This window comes from Kogia breviceps, chromosome 13, assembly GCF_026419965.1.
Source record: "Kogia breviceps isolate mKogBre1 chromosome 13, mKogBre1 haplotype 1, whole genome shotgun sequence".
NCBI classification, from domain to species: Eukaryota; Metazoa; Chordata; class Mammalia; order Artiodactyla; family Physeteridae; genus Kogia; species Kogia breviceps.
In genome coordinates, this window is record NC_081322.1 from 47,177,544 (window position 1) to 47,198,367 (window position 20,824).

At 38.4% G+C, this 20,824-nt stretch overlaps 1 protein-coding gene across 5 annotated transcripts in view; it reads left to right on the forward strand.

The window, feature by feature from the left end:
- The window catches only part of DSE (dermatan sulfate epimerase), a 73,918-nt gene extending 53,323 nt beyond the window's left edge, over nucleotides 1-20,595 (forward strand). For 3 of the 5 annotated variants that reach the window (XM_059082909.2, XM_059082910.2, XM_059082912.2), the window contains 4 exons: nucleotides 7,797-8,050; nucleotides 12,445-12,684; nucleotides 15,319-15,526; nucleotides 17,875-20,595. In XM_059082909.2, the coding sequence (XP_058938892.1) occupies nucleotides 7,797-8,050; nucleotides 12,445-12,684; nucleotides 15,319-15,526; nucleotides 17,875-19,639 (2,467 nt within the window). In that variant the 3' untranslated portion in view covers nucleotides 19,640-20,595. Of the gene's footprint in view, nucleotides 1-4,912; nucleotides 4,984-7,796; nucleotides 8,051-12,444; nucleotides 12,685-15,318; nucleotides 15,527-17,874 lie in introns of all 5 variants that reach the window. The other 2 variants (XM_067011700.1, XM_059082911.2) reach the window with 1 other exon arrangement.
- Nucleotides 20,596-20,824: the final 229 nt, after the last annotated feature.

Genomic DNA, 20,824 nt, shown 5'->3' on the forward strand with positions numbered 1-20,824 from the left:
GCGGATTCTCAACCACTGCGCCACCAGGGAAGCCCTGGAATACTTTTTTAAGTAAAAAATAATATTCTTTTTAGTTCCTGCTTTTGCATAATTGACTCCTCAGTATTCTTGAGTAGGGCCAAACTGACCTAAATTTTTTAATTTTAGAATTTAATATTTGGAATATTGAATTTATAAATTTAAAATGAAATTAAGTGGTAGTGCTCTATATTGAATCCAGTGATTACATGAATATGGAAATGAAGATTGTGGAAGAAAATGATCTTTTATAGTTCATGGTCAATAAGTCATTTTTCCTGAAGATGTCTTAATGTACAATCAATTCCCATTCTATCGTTCTGTTATCCTTTTAGCAATTGTTCTCTAGTAGGGAGCAAAGTAGATGTTCAAAAAGGAAAGCTCATTGTCTATTTCTGTGTCTGTAGCCCTGGCTAGCTTTAGGAGCTGAACGTTCTCAGCATGCAGGTTCAGGCCCACCAGCCCCTGGACCACCTGGACCTGGAGCAGTACGTTAGGAGCTTCACGCTCAGCAGAGGTCTGTGGGGAGAAGGAAGAATTGTTTCAGGAATGCTACATGGTTGGAAACGGGTGGGCCCTGAGCAACCTTGTGAGCACAGTATCATGATATCTCTCCTCATGTCTGCCCCTTTTCCCACACCTCATGCCTTGTTTCTCTCTTGGTATCGTGAACATGGCAAGGCTTTGGAACCCTGTGTTGTATTTCAGCATAAGTGCCCTTCTGCCTAGCTCTTGGTAGGTTTGCTGACTAGCCCTTTCTTCTGGCTGGGTTCTTATTGCAAAGTTGGTGACTTTCTTTAAAAGTGCAGTGCTTTCCCTCACCAGGAAGAAGTAAAAATTCTAGATTCAGGTAGTCCTGGATTCCATTCTTGGCTCCACTGTTTAACTTAGCTACGTGATCTTCAACGAGTAATTTTCCTATCCAAATACCGCTTTTACAATCTATGAAATGGGGCTGTAACATCTAATGTGAATTTTGAAGATTAAATGAAATAAAGTATGTAAAGGGCTTGGCACACACTATGTGCTTAATTAATATGAAATATAACTTTTCTCTTTCCTCCCAACTATAAATAGTTAATTTTACTTCATGATGCAAATGCCACCCCTTAGCCACCTGATCAAACATTTGGAATATGGACTACAAGCCAGGCCAGAGTTGAGTTTAACATGCCCCTTGGATAGCTTGCTATCCACTCAGAGGCCCCTAGATCAAGTTTCTCTATATTCCAGGCTTACTCTGCTCTTCTTGGCAAATCAGTGTCAGGGTCCCACTGTGCTTCACAGTCAAGGCCACATGGGTTAGAAATCCACTTCCTTTGGCTAAATGTTACAGGAATTACTTACAAAATTTAACATGTTACTGACATTTAACATTTATGGCTAGTTTTTATTTTTAACTTACAGAGGGGAAAAAAGACGAATTACAATTGCCATGAGTCATATTTTGAAAAGCAGTGGTAACACATGACTCTCCTAACTTACTGGAGGTTGTTTCCAAGCACACAAAGGTATTTGGTTGAAAAACTGAATGACTTTCTGTCAGGTTACTGTCTTCAGGACTCTTTTAGAATGAATAGCTTGATTTACATTTTAAGAATAGAACTGACCTTATATTGGCATATTTTGGTGGTGTGAGCCAGTACATGCTATAGGCAGAGGTGTAGCTTATGTGCAGTAGACACAGCTGCAGCGAAGCTGGCAAATGTGAAGTTGGTGCTGCTCTGCCCTGTAAAGTTACATCTGGGAATTTCTAAAGAGCTCATTGCTGCACTGTACGTTTAAATTCTTAATTCCTTTAAGGCTTATTTCATTTTCTCTTAAATTTATATTTATACATGAACATCTAGTGTCTAAAATAAACCAGATTTTGAAATATGAATCTTCTACTTTATGAATTTACTATGTAAATACTTTATAGGGTTATAAAACTGTATGTTATCTCAAAATGGGAAGAAGAAGGATTGTTTTGAGTTCTACTTTTTGGAAACATTTAACAAACAGTGGAGCCTCATTTAAACATACTTTTGAAAACACATAGACTTGCTTACACCATGGATCAAATCATGACCTTCAAAATACAGTTACATATGAAAATCCTGGTATAAAATTGTCAAGCTGTAAAAAGTGCTCAAAAACAGGACTAGTAACCATAATAACATTATAAAGGGAGTTTCGAGTTGTCCCATTGTTTCCAGTATTTTTTTTTGTATATTGTTGATTCATTTAAATATTTAATATCAGTGACCTCTTGACACCTTAGATTTTAAATACAGAACTTCTGTTATTCCGAGTATTTATTTTAACAGTATTTGTATAAATGAAATAGTATAAAAATTTAAACAATATTATACATAGACTTTTCTGTGAACCTCATAATACCTAAGATTAATCTTAGATACCTAAGTGTTAATCTTTTCACAGATAATAATTTTCTACAAAATATCTACTAAGACTATATGGAAAAAATTTGAATATAATTATTTGATCATTTAAAACAAATCTATGCAAATAAAAATGGATGCCAGCATTGTTATTAGACTTTTTATATTAGTCATTTCATCAAGTAAGCTGTCAATTTTTAAGTAATAGACTCCTTAGATTGCCTACTTTAGTACTCTGTACATAGTAGTTCAAAAGCATTTATGATAATGGAAGCAGTCTATCCACATGAAATTGTTATAAAAATTCTGATTAGTGAAACTACTAAATTTTGGAAAGGTTTTTATGTCTCTTCCTTTTACAGTCACAACTTGATTTATGGAAATGGCACATCATGGTAAACCCTATGCCTTTCTCCACCAATACCATGCACCCCAACCCAGGCAATTAATAGTTTCTTTCTATGTTCACATCATTCTGTTTCACATAAATTCACCTTTGGAAATATTCTAGGCAGCAGATTTTAAATGTTTTGGACTCAGAACTCTTTTACACTCTTAAAAATTAATGAGGACATCAGACATCAAAGAGCTTTGTTTATGTGGGCTATACCTATTGAAATTTACCATACTAGAAATTAAAACTAAAAAACATTTTTTAATATGTATTCATTCTCTTGAAAAATAAATCCATTTAATATTAACATAGATAACATATTTTTAGGCAAAAAATAACTAGATTTTTGGAGACAAAATAGTGTGAAGGAGATCATTGTTTTATACTTTTGCAAATCTTGCATATCTTCTTCTGTACTCAGTTTGTTGCGATATAGTGCTTCAGTTGAAAATATGAAGAAAATCCATCTTCACACAGACATCTGACTGAAAAGGGAGGAGTATTTGAAGAGTCTTTTCAGATAATTATGACAGTTTTCTTTGCTACTGTACTAGAACTTGACAAGTGGTAGTTTTGTAAAAGTTAGTTCTATGTGGAATCTGGATTATAAAAGTTAGTTTCAATGTGGAATCTGAAACCATGTTAGTTAATAAAATTCCTCATATATTTTAATTGGTAAAAAATCCATTAGTATGTTTTGCACTTATAATGAATCTTTTATCTTTGTATGGTTTTTTAATATGCCTTTTTTATTTGAATGTTTATTCGCTGAGCTATTCCCATCTTCCAAATGTTGATGCATTTAGTTATATAATACAAAAATAAATCACACTTGTTATCACTGACCTCGTCAGAAAAGTCTTAAAGTATTGGTAAACTTTTAAGCTCATGATAGCAATACAATTTTTCCAAAATTCTTTTTTTTTTTTTTTTTTGCTTGAAAGCTCAAATTTTGTCATTGTCAACAAAACCTTTCAGTTTTTCTTGAACTGGCAGGCTTCCTTTTTTCAAAAAGACTTCCACTTAAATACCCAAGTCTAAAAAACTGTAATTTGTCAGTTGGTCATTCTCTCACGTAAAAATGATGTTTCATGAAAAAGTAAGGAGCTAGTTCCACTCTCAACTAAATGCACAATTTCTTCTCCTCATGATAGTTATTTACTTTGCTACGGATAGTGCTTTTTACATACTTCCCATTTCATCACATGGGGTATTAGAAAGATATAAACTAAAAAGTTGAGATTTTATAAAATTAATCATTTTTACCACTTTATGAAGGATATTCTTAAGTGAACCTGGCTTTTTTTGTTTTTAAACTTAGAGTGCGCAGCAGTATGCAGAATCATACAAGGATTACTAGAGCAGTTTAGTGCCCCTGCCTGGATTCTTGCTAAGATGCCAACATTTTTAACCCACTAGTACTTTTGCACCATCAGTGCAAATATCAACATATAACATCTTTATATTATTATGAGAATAATTTTTAGTCATGGATCCCCTGAAAGAGTCTCAGAGACCCCAGGGGTCCATGGACCTTAATTTAAGAACAGCTCTCTAAACAGGGGAAAGTATAGCTTATAAAAAGAGGAATACAGTAAAAAGTTTCCTAACTAACCTCCTCTTAACTTACTTAATTTTCTTCACTAACCACCTCTTAACTGACTTGCCAATGAAATTAACCTCCATTCCTTGTATAACTGGCAGCAGCTCTCAGAGACTGCTGAATGTCAAGGCTGTGTCCATTAATTTCTGTTGCCACCCGTAGAATTATGTGCTTAGCAAATGTCACTTGTATTTGTTCTCAAACCAGTTTATGCCACTTTCACTAATACCTGTAATTACACAATTTTAATAATATTAAACAAATAGAATAAGTGTGAGTTTATAAGAAAGAACTAATATTTCTAAAACCAACTTAAATGCTTTGGAATGACTTACTATAAAAAATTTGCTGTCATAATTTAATGTGGATGAGATTAGTAAAAGTTTAGGGAAAAACTCATAAAGGTCTGGAAGGATTCTATATTCCTTCACAAGTATCTTTAATTTCTTTCTTCCTATGTTAAAGAAACCAAGGCTGGAAATTGTGATGATGTGTTATATGTGTTCTTTGCAGGGAAAAACAATGACACTGATCCGTAGACCCACATTCAAAGACAAGGCTTTTAGCTCCCCTTCAAAAGATTGGTAAATATGTACATATAAATATTTTAAGCTGAAATAAAATTCATAAATTAATACCTGTATCTTTTTTTGTGATTCTTAACATGCTTCTTTAGTAGTTTTTGTAACCGCTAGTTAGGACCACATTGAATACGGTAGTTCCTTTGCTACTATTCATGAGCTAGAAGCAAGTTTCCTTTGGTTTCCATGACAGTAAAATATAGTCTCATCCATAATTACTCTCTGTGTCTGAAGATGAAGGTGGGTAAGAATGTATTGGTAAAGAATCTAGGTAACCTCTTAGAAATGTAGCTATTACAGATCAGATTTCATAATGATGTAGTGATGCACCTGATGGTACCAGGAACTCTTTTTTTTTTTTTTTTAAATCAGTGTGCTAGGATTCTGCTGAATTGGAAACTGCTTGGAGTAAGCAACTATATGTGGGAACTTAGAAACTGTCTCACAAATTGCATAGTAATATTTCCTGAAGAACAATTAAATGTTCTTTTATCTATAAAAAATAAGTTCATTGATGTATCAGACGTGTCAGGGCTCAGTAGATGGTAGCAGCCCATGGATGCCAGCCATATCATGGCTACGTGTATGTGCTGTCATTTATAGATGACATGGTGCAGAGACACAGGGAAAAAATGCCTTGGAGTCTCTGCCTGCTTCCCCAATCACTATAAGTCAGTGAAGATTGCATTTCTAACTCCCTGGCAGTGAGCTTACAGTCTGAGTTGTTTTTTTCCCTAGAAGCAGGGAATTAATTCACACTCTTCATAGTCTGTTTACAACCAGTACACACACTGGCCAGCTGACTAGCAAGGCAGCTTTGTCCGTGGCCAACTGGTTAAGAAGCTCATCAACTTGAGTCATTTTAGCACCAGGCTGTATCACTAGCACAGCTAACCAAACACTGAAGTTATTGTTAAATACCAAGGGATTCTTCCAAATTTCTGATTTCTTAATCATCACATATTCATTGTCAACGGTGTAGCCTAGTTTTATAGGCTTGTTCTTTCATTTTTTTCTTTCTTCCCCAAAATACTTATTGAAAGTCTCCTGTGTGCCAGACACTGTTGTAGGATTGGGAATCCAATAGTGAATACAACAGAGAAGAAAAGATAGATGACCCTGCCCTTGTAGAACTTCAGTTCTAGTAGGGGATACGTGTACACAAACATATACATATACATATGCATATACATGCACATACTTAAACGCTAGGAGGACAAAAAAGTGAGGAAGGCAAATGAAGTGCTGTGAGTTGGGGAGTAATGCTGAAGTTCTGACAGAGTGAGCAGAGAAGGCCTTACTAAGATCAGGTCTTTAATATAAACTCCTGAAAAAGGAGCACAGTCTAGAAGAAGTAGTCTCTCAGAACATTTTAAGTATTCTTAACCTAGGGTCTGTGGGGTTTGTATGGGAGAAATAGTATGGGAGAAATACCGCATCTTAATTTTCACTAACTCTAACTGAAATTTTAGCATCTCTTCTAAATCATAAATCTGGATAACCAATTATAGTAATATCAGGAGAACCTGTAACTTTGTCACAGATATTTTCATGTCACATTCAGTTACTGTGTACCTCTCAAAATATTATTTATGCTCATCACTACTTATACATTATCATAGTTACTATCCCTGCCATTAAATCTCGTATTTTAATGCCTTAATAAAGAAGCACATATATCACAATTTTAAAAAATATCTGTACTGATAGTAATATTTCAAAGTAATACCTTTCCAGGTACCCTTATGTATTATATGTTATGAATTTTAAAACATATTGAGAAACAGGCTGAGGCTTCACTAGTTTGCCGAAAAGAGGCTCTGGCATAGAAACGTTAAGCTTTAGTTTAATCCCTAATTGAGAGCTTTCTTCTACCTCCCGCAAGTACAGCACACCCTTCATTTGTTTCCCTCTTTTAGAGATTACTCAAATACATCCTGAACAGATAGGGAGGGTTTTCTGGATAATTCCCTAGAACTGTGATTGCGAAAGATCCTTTTTAGCTTCCTGTGTAATGCAGGCCACACACTATTAATGTACTTGCAGAATTAGGTAGCAAGTCAAGCAGAAATTTGGTTTCCTAGCAAATGACAGTTTAATACTTCACAGGTCAGCTTTTATAGACTTCCCTGAAAAGTACTTGGTGAACCTTAAAGGCAGTGCAGTTCATTCTATGAGAAAAAAATGAGACGCAGAAATCTGAGTTAGAATCAGCTCATTTTACTCCCTTACACCAGCGTTTTAGCCACTCTCCTCATCATGGCATTGACCAAGTGGGTCTGTCTAGATTGAGAGGTCCCAAACTGTACACCGTGGTACCTTCACCTTGACCAGCCCGTGGGAAATAAGATAGGATATACGTACATGTTGGACATACATGTTGGACAGTTTCAGCACAGCAGCCATAGAACAGAACTGAGAACCCTACTGCAGGTAGAAAGGGGAAAGCGAGCAGTAGTTAATGGGTACTCCGGAGAATTCTGCTCTGCCACGACATGTTATGTGCTTTCGATCTCTTTGTATATATTCTTCTACCTCTCATGAAGAGTAAAGAGAAAAGTCCAAAGTAAAAAAAATCTCAACATCTTGATGTTGCCAGAAGCTGGAGAGAGAAGAGTGTTAACTCTGTAATTGTCACATTAGACAAACTTTATGCTTGTGTCTTATGTGGAGGGAAATCTATCTTTTGTGTCATTAAACCTTTTGGATTGTATCTTCACTTGTGTCCTTTAGTTCTGAGAAATAGACACCTTAAAAGTGTGATGAGGGCTGTGAGCCTGGTGGCACTCATTTGCGTGGCTTCTTTTCCTTTACAGGTTGGTGAAAGATGCTCCTTGGGATGAAGTCCCACTCGCTCACTCCCTGGTTGGTTTTGCCACTGCCTATGACTTCTTGTACAACTACCTGAGCAAGACACAACAGGAGAGGTTTCTTGAAGTGATTGCTAATGCCTCGGGATATATGTATGAAACTTCATACAGGAGAGGATGGGGATTTCAATACCTGCACAATCATCAGCCCACCAACTGCATGGCTTTGCTCACAGGAAGCCTAGTCCTGATGAATCAAGGTGCGTACGGACACACCGACGGGATGCCTGAGCTGACTGACATCAGTTGTAGTTACCATGTTGTGAGCAAAGCATTTATATAACTAGCCTAAGTATATGTTCATGCTTGGATCCTAACTAAACCCCTAAGATGAAGTAATATCTGGGATACCTCTTGAAGAGTTGAGAGACATCTCTTTCCTCATTTTTGCTTGTTATATTAGCCTGAAGGTTACTTGAGTATGGCGTTTGATTGTCCCAAACCATATCCTTACAGCACAGGATCAGTGGTGAATCTTGCTTTTTCCAAAGATTTTTGACAGTGAAGGCAGCCAGCCTGGATAGAGTTTTTAAAAGCTGAACAGGGCTTCCCTGGTGGTGCAGTGGTTGAGAGTCCTCCTGCCGATGCAGGGGACACGGGTTCGTGCCCCGGTCCGGGAAGATCCCACATGCCGCGGAGCGGCTGGGCCCGTGAGCCATGGCCGCTGAGCCTGCGCGTCCGGAGCCTGTGCTCCGCAGCGGGAGAGGCCACAACAGTGAGAGGCCTGCGTACCGTAAAAAAAAAAAAAAAAAAAAAAAAAGCTGAACAGATGGTTTATTATGTGAACTGAATAGTCCTCATACACAGGTGTGTATCATTACAGCACTACTTTTTTTGTCCCTCAAAAGACTTTAAAACTATCAATCTACATCATTCAGGTCAAATTTGGAATTGACTTTTGTGGATCGTATAAATGCTTTACCTTATTGTATTACGTAATTGCTAATATTGCATTTTCTTTGTTCTTGTAATTCTGACTTAATTACAACTCCTGTGGAAGTCTGTAAATGACTAAATAAGATTATGTTTATGAAGAACAACCCTAAGATCACAGTGAGTTGTTAGAATTAAATATACACTCATAACCGACAGGTCTAAAAGAGTTTAACTCTTGATTATATTCCCCATAAGAATTAGTAAGCATTTTGCACATTATCCAGCATCAGATTTTACCCAAGCCTAGCTTTCTCCCTTGTCATATGAACCATCACTTTTAATTAGGTCTTAGAAGAAAAGAAACTAAAATTAATTGAACATATGGCATGTGCTAATCTTTGTCCATATTTTATTTAATTCTCACATCAACCATATAAGGTAGCTGGGATTTGGACCCAGTTCTAGCCAAACTCAAACTTCATTGTCTTTCCACTATATTTTGTTACCTCTCTCAGAATAGAAGTTCAATTTTAGTAACTTAAGGAAAGCTTGATTAAGAGGGTAAATTTTCATGCTAGCTCCCCACTCTCACAAAAACAAATGAAATTTTAAAAGTCAAGAGGTAAGCCATGTGAACACCTACCATCAAACCATTCATAAATCCACAGCCCTGTGGAAAGACAGTATCATGAATTGGTGGAAAGAACCTTGGAGTGAGGGGCTTCCCTGGTGGCGCAGTGGTTGAGAATCTGCCTGCTAATGCAGGGGACATGGGTTCGAGCCCTGGTCTGGGAGGATCCCACATGCCGTGGAGCAACTGGGCCCGTGAGCCACAACTACTGAGCCTGCGCGTCTGGAGCCTGTGCTCCGCAACAAGAGAGGCCGCGATAGTGAGAGGCCCGCGCACCGCGATGAAGAGTGGTCCCCACTTGCCACAACTAGAGAAAGCCCTCGCACAGAAACGAAGACCCAACACAGCAAAAATAAATAAATTAATTAATAAACTCCTACCCCCAACATCTAAAAAAAAAAGAACCTTGGAGTGAGCTGGATTGCAGCTTGGGGCCTTGAGTTTTAGTCTAGTACAGTTTTATTTCCTTAGATAAATTTTTAGTTCGTTACCAACAGGAATAGAGCTTATTTCTTCATTCTTCACAGTAGATAAAATTGTTCCAGATATTAAGCAGGCACCTAAAATACTGGCTCGAATTGGGTCAAAATTTGAATTTTTTTCTGGCAGGAGTTTTCACATGCCTTTGTTTTCTGAGTAAAGTAATGGGTTGCTCTGGGAGGCACTCTCCCAGAGCCATTCCATAAGCAGCACACACATTTCTAAGAAGATGGGACAAAAGGAGGAGTGAAGTCTCTGGTCCTGCACATCTCAGTTAATAATCAGACTTATAGCCCCGGCTTTCTTGGCAGCCTCGCTCTAACTTTAGAAGCTACCTCAGCCATGCTGTGCCCATAATTCCATGTTCTCAGAGCAGCCTTGTAGATACTGACTGAGGTAGCTTAGTCAGATGTAGCTCCTGCTGGACTCATTAAATTTCAGCAGTGAGAGAGTTAGGATTTTTCCTCTGTTCTTCTAACCTTGTCTTAAGGCTTAGGATACTGGGCCCACAGGGTCACATGTATGCAGTTTATAAATCAGTTGGAAAGAAGACAGGTGTGAAATGTTTAAATGACTACACCATACTTCTAATATTACCACGGAATGAAAGAAGGAGGATCATGAAGTTATGATTAAATATCAAACGAGTGTATTAAGTTTGAATTCAGAACAAGGTTCTTTAGGCGAGTTTGAGATGGTTAATGGAACTTTGAAGGATGGGTAGGATATGGATAACTGAAAATAATGAACATTCCAGGCAAGGTGTATGGATGATGGAAAAAAACACAGGGCAGAGCATCAGTAACAACAATATTGGTACCTCGTATTGACAGATTTGAAGTTTACAAAGGTAGACATTGCCTCGTCTCATGAATAGGGTTTTTATAAGGAAAATCAGGTAATATCTGGGGAGCAGTGAGTAGCAGTTCTAATTATAAACATCAGTCGCATTGTTATCTGATTGGAGATGGAGGCTACAGAGAGAAAAAAGATGAGGATGATTGAGATTTTAAACTCTAATGACTAATGGAAATTGAAAACTATCCAGAAGGCTGGCAGGTCAGGTGTGGAGCTGGATTGGAGAAGGAGCCAGTGTACAATTAACAGTAACCTCTGCACAGCAGAGCCTGAAAATGGTGCTGCACCCCCATGAGATGAGAGCTTGGTCTTACTTAGCCTGGAACCTTGGATTTAGGCTGGGAGGTACCTGATGGTACCTGGGCCTCTGGAAGCCCCCATACCCAGCCCACCTAGTAGACTGTGGTTGAGGGTTCAGCATGGATGATCACACACACGTCTCTGGGAGTGATACAACAAAAGTCCACTCATTAGGAGGCAGGGAGCTTAATTTTATGCTTCGGGGTTGTGTATTTTAAATACAAGCAAACAAAACAAACCTTAAATCTAAAGACCTAGGTTCAGATCGAAGCTCTGTTCGTTTTTAGTCATGTGCCAGAGGAAAAGTCAACCTTTCTGTAATTTTGGGGTAATAATGCATAATTGAGTTGTTAAAAGGATTAAGTAAGATTATGTTCGGTGCTGTGTAAATTATAAATGTTACGAAATGTGAGGAATTGTTACTGTTGCCTAAATGCTCGTCTCACAAGAATTATAGGAAGATAGCATTTCCAAGTCAAAAGGATTTTAGAAAAAATTTTAGACCTTTAATTTTCAGCTGGGGAAATTGTAAAACGTGGCAGGTTGAAGAAGTGCTTGAACAAAATCATGTGGCTCCTTTTTGGCAGATTAGGGACTCCCAGTTGATTTTTGTCACCTTTAGACTGCTACTCCAATGGTCTCTCCACCCCACCGTGCTGCCTCTTCCAATGCTGTGGAATCTAAAACCACGTAAAGGATGAGGTATGGTCTTCTAAGAACAGGGCGCATTGGAGACTATTCATTTAGCATTTATAGTATTTGCAGCTCATTAAAAATTCTGTAAAATAATGGTGACAGTGTTTGTGAAGTGGAAAACTTCAAAAATATTTTCAAACAGTGTTTTCTAGAAAAATTGAGTAAAAGTCTCAATGTACAGATCCTTTCTTGCAGACATAAAGTATGTGCAATTTGTAATCTTAGATGTGGTGTGGTTTCAGTTTATTAAAGATTATGAAATGACTGATACTTATTTGAAGGTTTGTCTTTAATTAATAAATGACCCGTATTCAAGAACTTCTTTTTTTTTTTTTTTTTTTTTTTTTTTTTTTTTTTTTGCGGTATGCGGGCCTCTCACTGTTGTGGCCTCTCCCGTTGCGGAGCACAGGCTCCGGACGCGCAGGCCCAGCGGCCATGGCTCACGGGCTTAGTTGCTCCGCGGCATGTGGGATCTTCCCGGACCAGGGCACGAACCCGTGTCTCCTGCATCGGCAGGCGGATTCTCAACCACTGCGCCACCAGGGAAGCCCAAGAACTTCTTAACTTAGATCATGGACTCATCATAAACCTGGACTAGCAGGATGTTATTTATAATGTTGATAAGTGAGAGTTTTACAAAATGCGTTTGCAGTATCAACTGGTCAGATAACTCAGAGGGTTTTATTTGGCCGTATTTTTGTTTTTAGTTTGTTACAGCCTTAGTCATTGTTTCCATGTGTTTTCATCTTTCAGGGTATCTTCAAGAAGCTTACTTATGGACCAAACAAGTTCTGACCATCATGGAGAAGTCTCTTGTCTTGCTCCGAGAGGTGACAGATGGCTCCCTCTATGAAGGAGTTGCATATGGCAGCTACACCACTAGATCACTCTTCCAGTATATGTTTCTTGTTCAGAGGCACTTTGACATCAACCATTTTGGCCACCCATGGCTTAAACAACATTTTGCATTTATGTATAGAACCATCCTGCCAGGTACAGTGAGGACTTAAAAGTGGGAAAACATTAAACTACTGTAATATTTTGGATTATGAAGATGGACTAGACTAAGAAAAGAAACGTGGGATTTGAGCCATGTTGAGGTTAAAGGGATATTTTTAAAATCAAAGAATAATTCGAGTTGTATATAGCCAGGAATATTTGGAGAGTTAATGTGAAGATTTGTGATTTAGGTATTATAAAGCTTAGAGCTTAACAGATCAAATATAATTTGTAGCCTCCACAGTACTTTTATTTTTGTATGTGTACAAACTTGGGTACATATACAAACTCATTTTCATGAATCTAAACAAAACAAAAATACTTATGATTACATGTTAATTTTCCTTTATGTGTGATGCCTAATTGATCCTATTTTACTTTTAAATGTTTTCTTCCAAACTATACAAACATGATTCAAAAGAAAGATTACATCTACATATTTAAATTGGGGGTTTAGTATTCTCTTAACACATTTTTGACCAGAAACGTATTACAGGCACAGGCGTTAGTTTCTGCAAGAAATCCCCTGGTCAATAATGTGTTAATACTCAAAATATTTTATGGAAATAAATGGTATAAGATATAGAAAGCAAACAAAAAAATGAATTTCCGGGACTTCCCCAGTGGTCCGGTGGTTAAGACTCTGCTCTTCCACTACAGGGGATGTGGGTTCGATCCCTGGTTGGGGAACTAAGACCCACGTGCCACGCAACACGGCTTAAAATTTAAAAAAAAAAAAAAGAAAAAAATGAATTTCTGTGAAACTTCTAATTTCTCGTTGCTATGTAACTTAGCCTTTTAAGAGAACTGGCTCACACACACACACACACACACACACACACACACACACACACACACACATATATATATAATGAGTTTATTCATTTCTAGGACAGCCTATAACTCTCCTTATTTCTAAACAGGACTATGGTGTTAGAAAAAGTTTAGGAGGTGAATTTTCATCAGGGTGGGTTTTCCCTCAGTGAAATGCAATTTTTTAGTTGAATGATTCTAGACCTACAGCAAACAGTCCAGTTTTCAAATCTTTTTGCTCTGGTTATATACACATGGAATGGATAGAATCTCCATTATTGGATTAGTTATCAAAAAAATACTGCAGAACAAAAGAACCATGTTTAGTTTAGAAAAATTTAGTTTAGACTCAACATGCGGAACCCTATTGTTTTGGTTATCCTTAAGCATGGAGGAGAGGCCTCTTTTATCTTTAGTTTACCTTGGTAAACAAAGGCCATCTAGGGCTTCCCTGGTGGCGCAGTGGTTGAGAATCCGCCTGCCGATGCAGGAGACACGGGTTCGTGCCCCGGTCCGGGAAGATCCCACATGCCGCGGAGCAACTAAGCCCGTGAGCCATGGCCGCTGAGCCTGCGCATCCGGAGCCTGTGCTCCGCAACGGGAGAGGCCACAACAGTGAGAGGCCCGGGTACCGCAAAAAAAAAAAAAAAAAAAAACAAAGGCCATCTAAAGCAAGGGCCTTTAAGAGGTCTCAGTGCTTTGTAATTTGATCTGAGTTCTAACAGCCAGTCACATCAGGGCTTGGGTTTGCTGTGAACTATGTATGTGGCTACTCCCTAAGGTGGAAAAGACAATATGAGCACCTCTAAGAGGAAAAATCATGTATTTGTGTCAATTAGTAAAACAACCTTTATTGAACATTTATGTGCCAGGCCTTATAATAGGCAGGGGATTCAGAGTAATAAAACATCCCATCTGCTTTTAAGATACAGGTTAGTAGATTCAGAAAATCACATTTTATAGTAAGATTTACTTGGACGAGAGTTTACTAAACTTCTAGAAGCAAAAACATTTGCTGTAAATCATATAAATATGGTCATGCAGTCATTTTTAGAAGGGATTCTGTGTTGTCAGTCTGTTCTCAACAACATTTCTTTTTTATTTTCTCTACAATGGCTATTCTAGTAACGATTATTCCTGTCTGACCCAGAATTTTCTCCCATTCTTCTTTTTCAAGAATGCCTGGAGCATTATCTGGTCTTACCTACATTTGTTTTTCTGACCTATTCCAGTATGATCTTTACATTTTCTCTCTTTTCTTCAACTTCTAATAGTACATACAGGCAGGACCTTCTCTGGAATTGTTTCGTTTTCTTCCTATAGATACTCAGTTTCTCCCCGAAGCCTTATAGTTTCTGCTGTATTGGATGCTAAGTTGAAGCGCCTTATGTTATTATCTTGGTCTGGGATGTGGGATGAGTTGGTGGGAAAGCTAGTGCTGATTCCAGGTTCAGGGACTCACCATGCACAAGAGGATAGATCTCCCATGTATCCATGCAATTATATTTGCATGTAGTGTGGACATTAGAAAATGAGGAAGGTAGGCAACAGGCGTAAGCATTAATAGTTGTTTCCATTACCAAAGACAAGTTGCCACATGACAAACTTGCACACAGGTTTGTGGAAGACTTTTAGAAGGATTCTGATTAACTGGCCTGGGGTAGAGTGAGGGCATGGTGGTTTTTTGTTTCTTATTTTTATCCAAGGTACACAATTGAGTCTAATTTGGAACCAGGATTGAGAATCATTGTTTGGGTCTTTATGGAAGTAGGCAGTTTTAAACTTATCTTAATTCTGTCAAACTTCTTTCCCCAGGGTTTCAAAGAACCGTGGCTATTGCAGACTCAAATTACAACTGGTTTTATGGTCCAGAAAGCCAATTAGTGTTCCTGGATAAATTTGTCATGCGTAACGGCAGTGGTAACTGGTTGGCTGACCAGATCAGAAGGAACCGTGTGATGGAAGGTCCAGGGACGCCTTCCAAAGGGCAGCGCTGGTGTACGCTTCACACAGAATTTCTCTGGTATGCTACCTTGTACTGGCTTTAAAGAGAAATTGTACCCGCGGGTATAGTGTGCTAATTTTTTTGCATTAAAAAAGAAAAACTAATCTACTTTTTAACACTTTCTCCATGCCACCTACGTTTCTCCATGCCACCTACGTACTCGCAGCTTCAATTCAATTCATATCACAGTTTTGAAATTCTGTTAGAAACATTTCCTTCCATTTAAGATCTAGTTACTCTTTGAAGTTTTTGCTTTTCATGTATTAGAATCCTAGGTTCACATTATTTCCCAGATATGCATGTTTTGATTTACCTCATTTTTGAAATCATATAAAGAGAAAACCCATGAAATTTAGACTGAGTTATTCTGATAATCACACCAAAAATAAAAGTAGTAAAATGTTTTGTTTTGATAAATGGAGCATTATAATCTTCTAATAGCAAAGCTGTTGCCAGATTTTCAAAACTATTTAAAAGTGGTGACAGTATTTGACAGTTTTACTTTGATAATAAAAGAACCATGTAATTTTTTTGCCTTAATCTTCTAAGCCTAGAAGGAGAAGCCAGGCTCTCCTTTTTAAAGTACTGCCAAATACATTTTTGGCATCCAATAAATTAAAATAAAAATTACAGGGAACTGGTTAATCATTAATCCCTGATGTCTTTTCAAGCTACTGAAATTTGCATTCAACTCCAAAGTAAGCTTCCGTGGTTTGATTGCTTCTTTTCATTTACAAAAAAAAAAAAAAAAAAAAAAAAAATTAAACAATTAAGAGGGGAAAAAAGTTAGTAAAGTGGTAACTGTCATAATTTATCCAGCTTTTTTTTTTTTTTTTTTTTTTTTTTTTTTTGCGGTACGCGGGCCTCTCACCGCTGTGGCCTCTCCCATTGCGGAGCACAGGCTCCGGACGCACAGGCTCAGCGGCCATGGCTCACGGGCCCAGCTGCTCTGCGGCACGTGGGATCTTCCCGGACCGGGGCACGAACCTGTGTCCCCTGCATCAGCAGGCAGACTCTCAACCACTGCGCCACCAGGGAAGCCCTAACCAGCATTTTTAAAAACTATCTTCACAGATGAACTGCATATATTAACATGCAGCCATTCTTGGCTCCTTTTATGTATTTGAAGTAATTACTTAATAGTGTTTTTCACTTACCCGTAAATAAACAAGAGAGCTCTATAAAGCTGATTTTAGGAGTCAGATTAATGCTAAGTCTAAGTTGATTCAGAAAGTGCCTTTATGGGAATATGAAAACTGACCAAAACCTGAGAGGAGGATGGCCAGTTCCACTTGTTTCTGGATTTGTTAAATCATCATCATTAAGCCAACACCATACTAGACTGAAGCAGAGAGACAATTGCTGCTGTCCGTAACTGAGACTCCAGAACAAAAGACAAAACAGCCCAAATCAGATAAATATCAATAAGATTAACTCTACCATAGGTGACTGATTCACTTTAGAGAAAAAGTATCTTAGAGCCTTTCTTCCCTGAGCAGCAAATCATATGAACCTGTCAAGGCTGTTGTCTCAGATCACCAAAAGTGAACAGTCATCTTCATTATTCTTTTTGGAGCCTTCCTGAATCAAAACCTGTGTTCTTCATCACGGTGAAAGTTTAATGTGAATTATTATCTTACTTTGATAATAAACATCATAAATTAAAATAAGAAACATATCCAAAAAAGCATGACATCATCTGCAGATTAAAACAAACAAAACCTTGGAATCGGGCTAGGCAGTGGGTGGCATGATCATAGATCCTCCACTGTTAGATCATTTCCTGAATTTCATCCATTCATATTCTTAGATGTGGTATTGGCAGTAACTTTTATCTAATATGTGAAATTCGATTCTATTTAAATTTATTTTTTTAGAGGGGGAAAAAAGTACTCTACCAAACTTTCAGTAATATCAGTTGTTTGCGGGACAGTGCTTCCTTAGCACTCAAGGATTGCTAGAGTCCAAATCCTAACATGTGGTTTCCTAGAATAGGAGCCCCTCAACTAGAGGTTTAGATGAGCTGCTTAATTCTATGAGCCGCAGTCGTTTGGGTGGCAGTTCTGAAATCATTATGTGAAGAGGGTCCACGTAGTGCTTATCAGTAGCTGTCATTTCCGGCTCAAACCCTTCACAGTTGCAAAGACACACTCCTCTCCCATTCACCGAGGGCAGGCCCCTACACATGCTGATTATATTGTGGGTGTTTTCAGAAATGCCCCTAATACAGTCTACGCTGCCGGTGCTCTGGGTGGCGTTTTTATGTTGTTTCCTCCAGCCACGTTGCCGTGTGGCCTTGCAGCTCTGCTGTGTTCCTTTCACTTCTATCAGAGAACCATTTGATTTTTAAAAATTGATTCTTTCAGGTATGATGCCAGCTTGAAATCTGTCCCCCCTCCAGATTTTGGCACCCCAGCATTGCATTATTTTGAAGACTGGGGTGTTGTGACGTATGGAAGTGCGCTGCCTGCAGAAATCAATAGATCTTTCCTTTCCTTCAAGTCAGGAAAACTTGGGGGACGTGCAATATACGACATTGTCCACAGAAACAAATACAAAGACTGGATCAAAGGCTGGAGAAATTTTAATGCAGGGCATGAACATCCTGATCAAAACTCCTTTACTTTTGCTCCCAACGGTGTGCCTTTCATTACTGAGGCTCTCTATGGGCCAAAGTACACCTTCTTCAACAATGTTTTGATGTTTTCCCCAGCTGTGTCCAAGAGCTGCTTTTCTCCCTGGGAAGGTCAGGTCACAGAAGACTGTTCATCAAAATGGTCTAAATACAAGCATGACCTGGCAGCTAGCTGTCAGGGGAGAGTTGTTGCTGCAGTGGAGAAAAATGGGGTGGTTTTCATCCGAGGAGAGGGTGTGGGCGCTTATAACCCCCAGCTCCACCTGAAGAACGTTCAGAGGAATCTGATCCTCCTGCATCCACAGCTTCTCCTCCTCGTGGATCAGATACACCTGGGAGAGGACAGCCCCTTGGAGACAGCAGCAAGCTTCTTCCACAATGTGGATTTTTCTTTTGAGGAGACAGTGGTAGATGGGGTCCATGGGGCTTTCATTAGGCAGCGAGATGGGCTCTATAAAATGTACTGGATGGACGATACTGGCTACAGTGAGAAAGGAACCTTTGCTTCAGTGACATACCCTCGGGGCTATCCCTACAACGGGACCAACTATGTGAATGTCACCACACACCTCCGAAGTCCCATCACCAGGGCAGCTTACCTCTTCATAGGGCCCTCCGTAGACGTTCAGAGCTTCAGCGTCCACGGAGACTCTCAGCAACTGGATGTGTTCATAGCCACCAGCGAGCATGCCTACGCCACTTACCTGTGGACGGGTGAGACCACAGAAGAGCTGGCCTTGGCACAGGTCATTGCCGACCGTCAGAAAATTCTCTTTGACTGGAGTTCAGCCATCAAGAGCGCCGTTGTTCCCGAGGTGAAGCACTACGCTGCTATTGTGGAACAGAACCTGCAGCATTTTAAGCCAGTGTTCCAGCTGCTGGAGAAGCAGATCCTGTCCCGAGTCCGGAACACGGCCAGCTTTAGGAAGACTGCTGAGCGCCTGCTGAGATTTTCAGATAAGAGAGAGACTGAGGAGGCCATCGACAGGATTTTTGCCATATCACAGCAGCAGCAGCAGCAGCAGCAGCAAAGCAAGTCCAAGAAAAACCGAAGGGGAGGCAAGCGCTATAAATTTGTGGATGCCGTCCCTGATATTTTTGCACAGATTGAAGTCAATGAAAAGAAGATTCGACAGAAAGCTCAGATTTTGGCACAGAAAGAACTGCCCATAGATGAAGACGAAGAAATGAAAGACCTTTTAGATTTTGCAGATGTAACATACGAGAAACACAAAAATGGTGATTTGATGAAAGGCCGGTTCGGACAGGCTCGGATGGTGACGACCCGCAGCAGAGCCCCAGCAATGTCTGCTTCGTATACCAGGCTGTTCCTGATTTTGAACATCGCTATTTTCTTTGTCATGTTGGCAATGCAACTGACTTATTTCCAGAGGGCCCAGAGCCTACATGGCCAAAGATGTCTTTATGCAGTCCTTCTAATAGATAGCTGTATTTTATTATGGTTGTACTCTTCTTGTTCCCAATCACAGTGTTAGCACTGAAGCTATACATTGCTTGATCGTTTTGTGGTCCCAAGTCTGTGCAAAAAATAAAATCATTGCCCTCGTTTGTTACTGGATTTTTTTTTCTCAGATTCTTTTAGCAAATTAAGGGGAAGGTACATTCACACAAGAAAGCAGGGACATGGAGAAATCAGTATGGGTAAAGGCAAAGAATTTATCAAAGGAATAAGAGTAGCTTGGTTGCCACATGGCGTTTCTGGAAGTGGCTTGGCTGAATTAGCAGTCCATATAATACTGCTCTTAAAAGAACAAAATGTCTGGTTTTAAGTAATATTTCTTCTTAGGAGAAAAAGACTTAGATAGAATTGGATTTTATTAATATTAATTTAATGCTGTTAGCGATCTCCAGATACTATTTTATGAAAAGACTGACGCACACAATTCTAAGGAATACAGAAAAAAAATTTTAATGGTGTAAAATTTTGAAATTTTACAAAGTTTTACAAATTTTCAGTCATGTTGAAAATAAATGTTAATAAGTCCTGGTGTGGTGGTGTCACCTTCCTTAGAGAGTAATTAATGAGTTAAGTGAATAACAGCATCTGTACATTGGGTTACTATTCAGATAACGTAGTAAAATGATGGCAGAAGATTATTGAAAAATTTGAGATATATTTCCAGTGGAAAACATATATCTGTGAATGAATTTCCTTGATGATGTTGGTTTCAGCATACACATAATTGACTGCTTTTACACACACATTGGTTATTCAATAAATGAGACAATTACAGGTAACTTAATTTTCTATTTTCCTTCTATGGAAAACTGTTATAGACCCAATGACTAACTTCAAAATAAATATATCCTGAACAGTGATTTCAGTACCAAAGAAGATGGGGAAGCTAAAATTTGGATATGATTCTTACTTTTTTTAATAGAAAACTTTCTTCAATTTATTTTGCTAAATAAACATCATAATTGTGATTTTTCCATAGTGTCTTTCTTCTTTTTTCCTTTACATTCAACAATTTTGAAATCTTTTAAGAAAAACTGTTTATTTGAACATGCATTAATTAAACGAAGTAGAGTTGGAATTGAAAGAAGTAATTTCTCTGCTTATTTACCTTTTTGTTTTTAAAATATATTTTAAACATTTAAAACAAAAGCCAAATTCTGATATTTAAGTAATACCAAACTTTTAAAACATAAAATTTTCA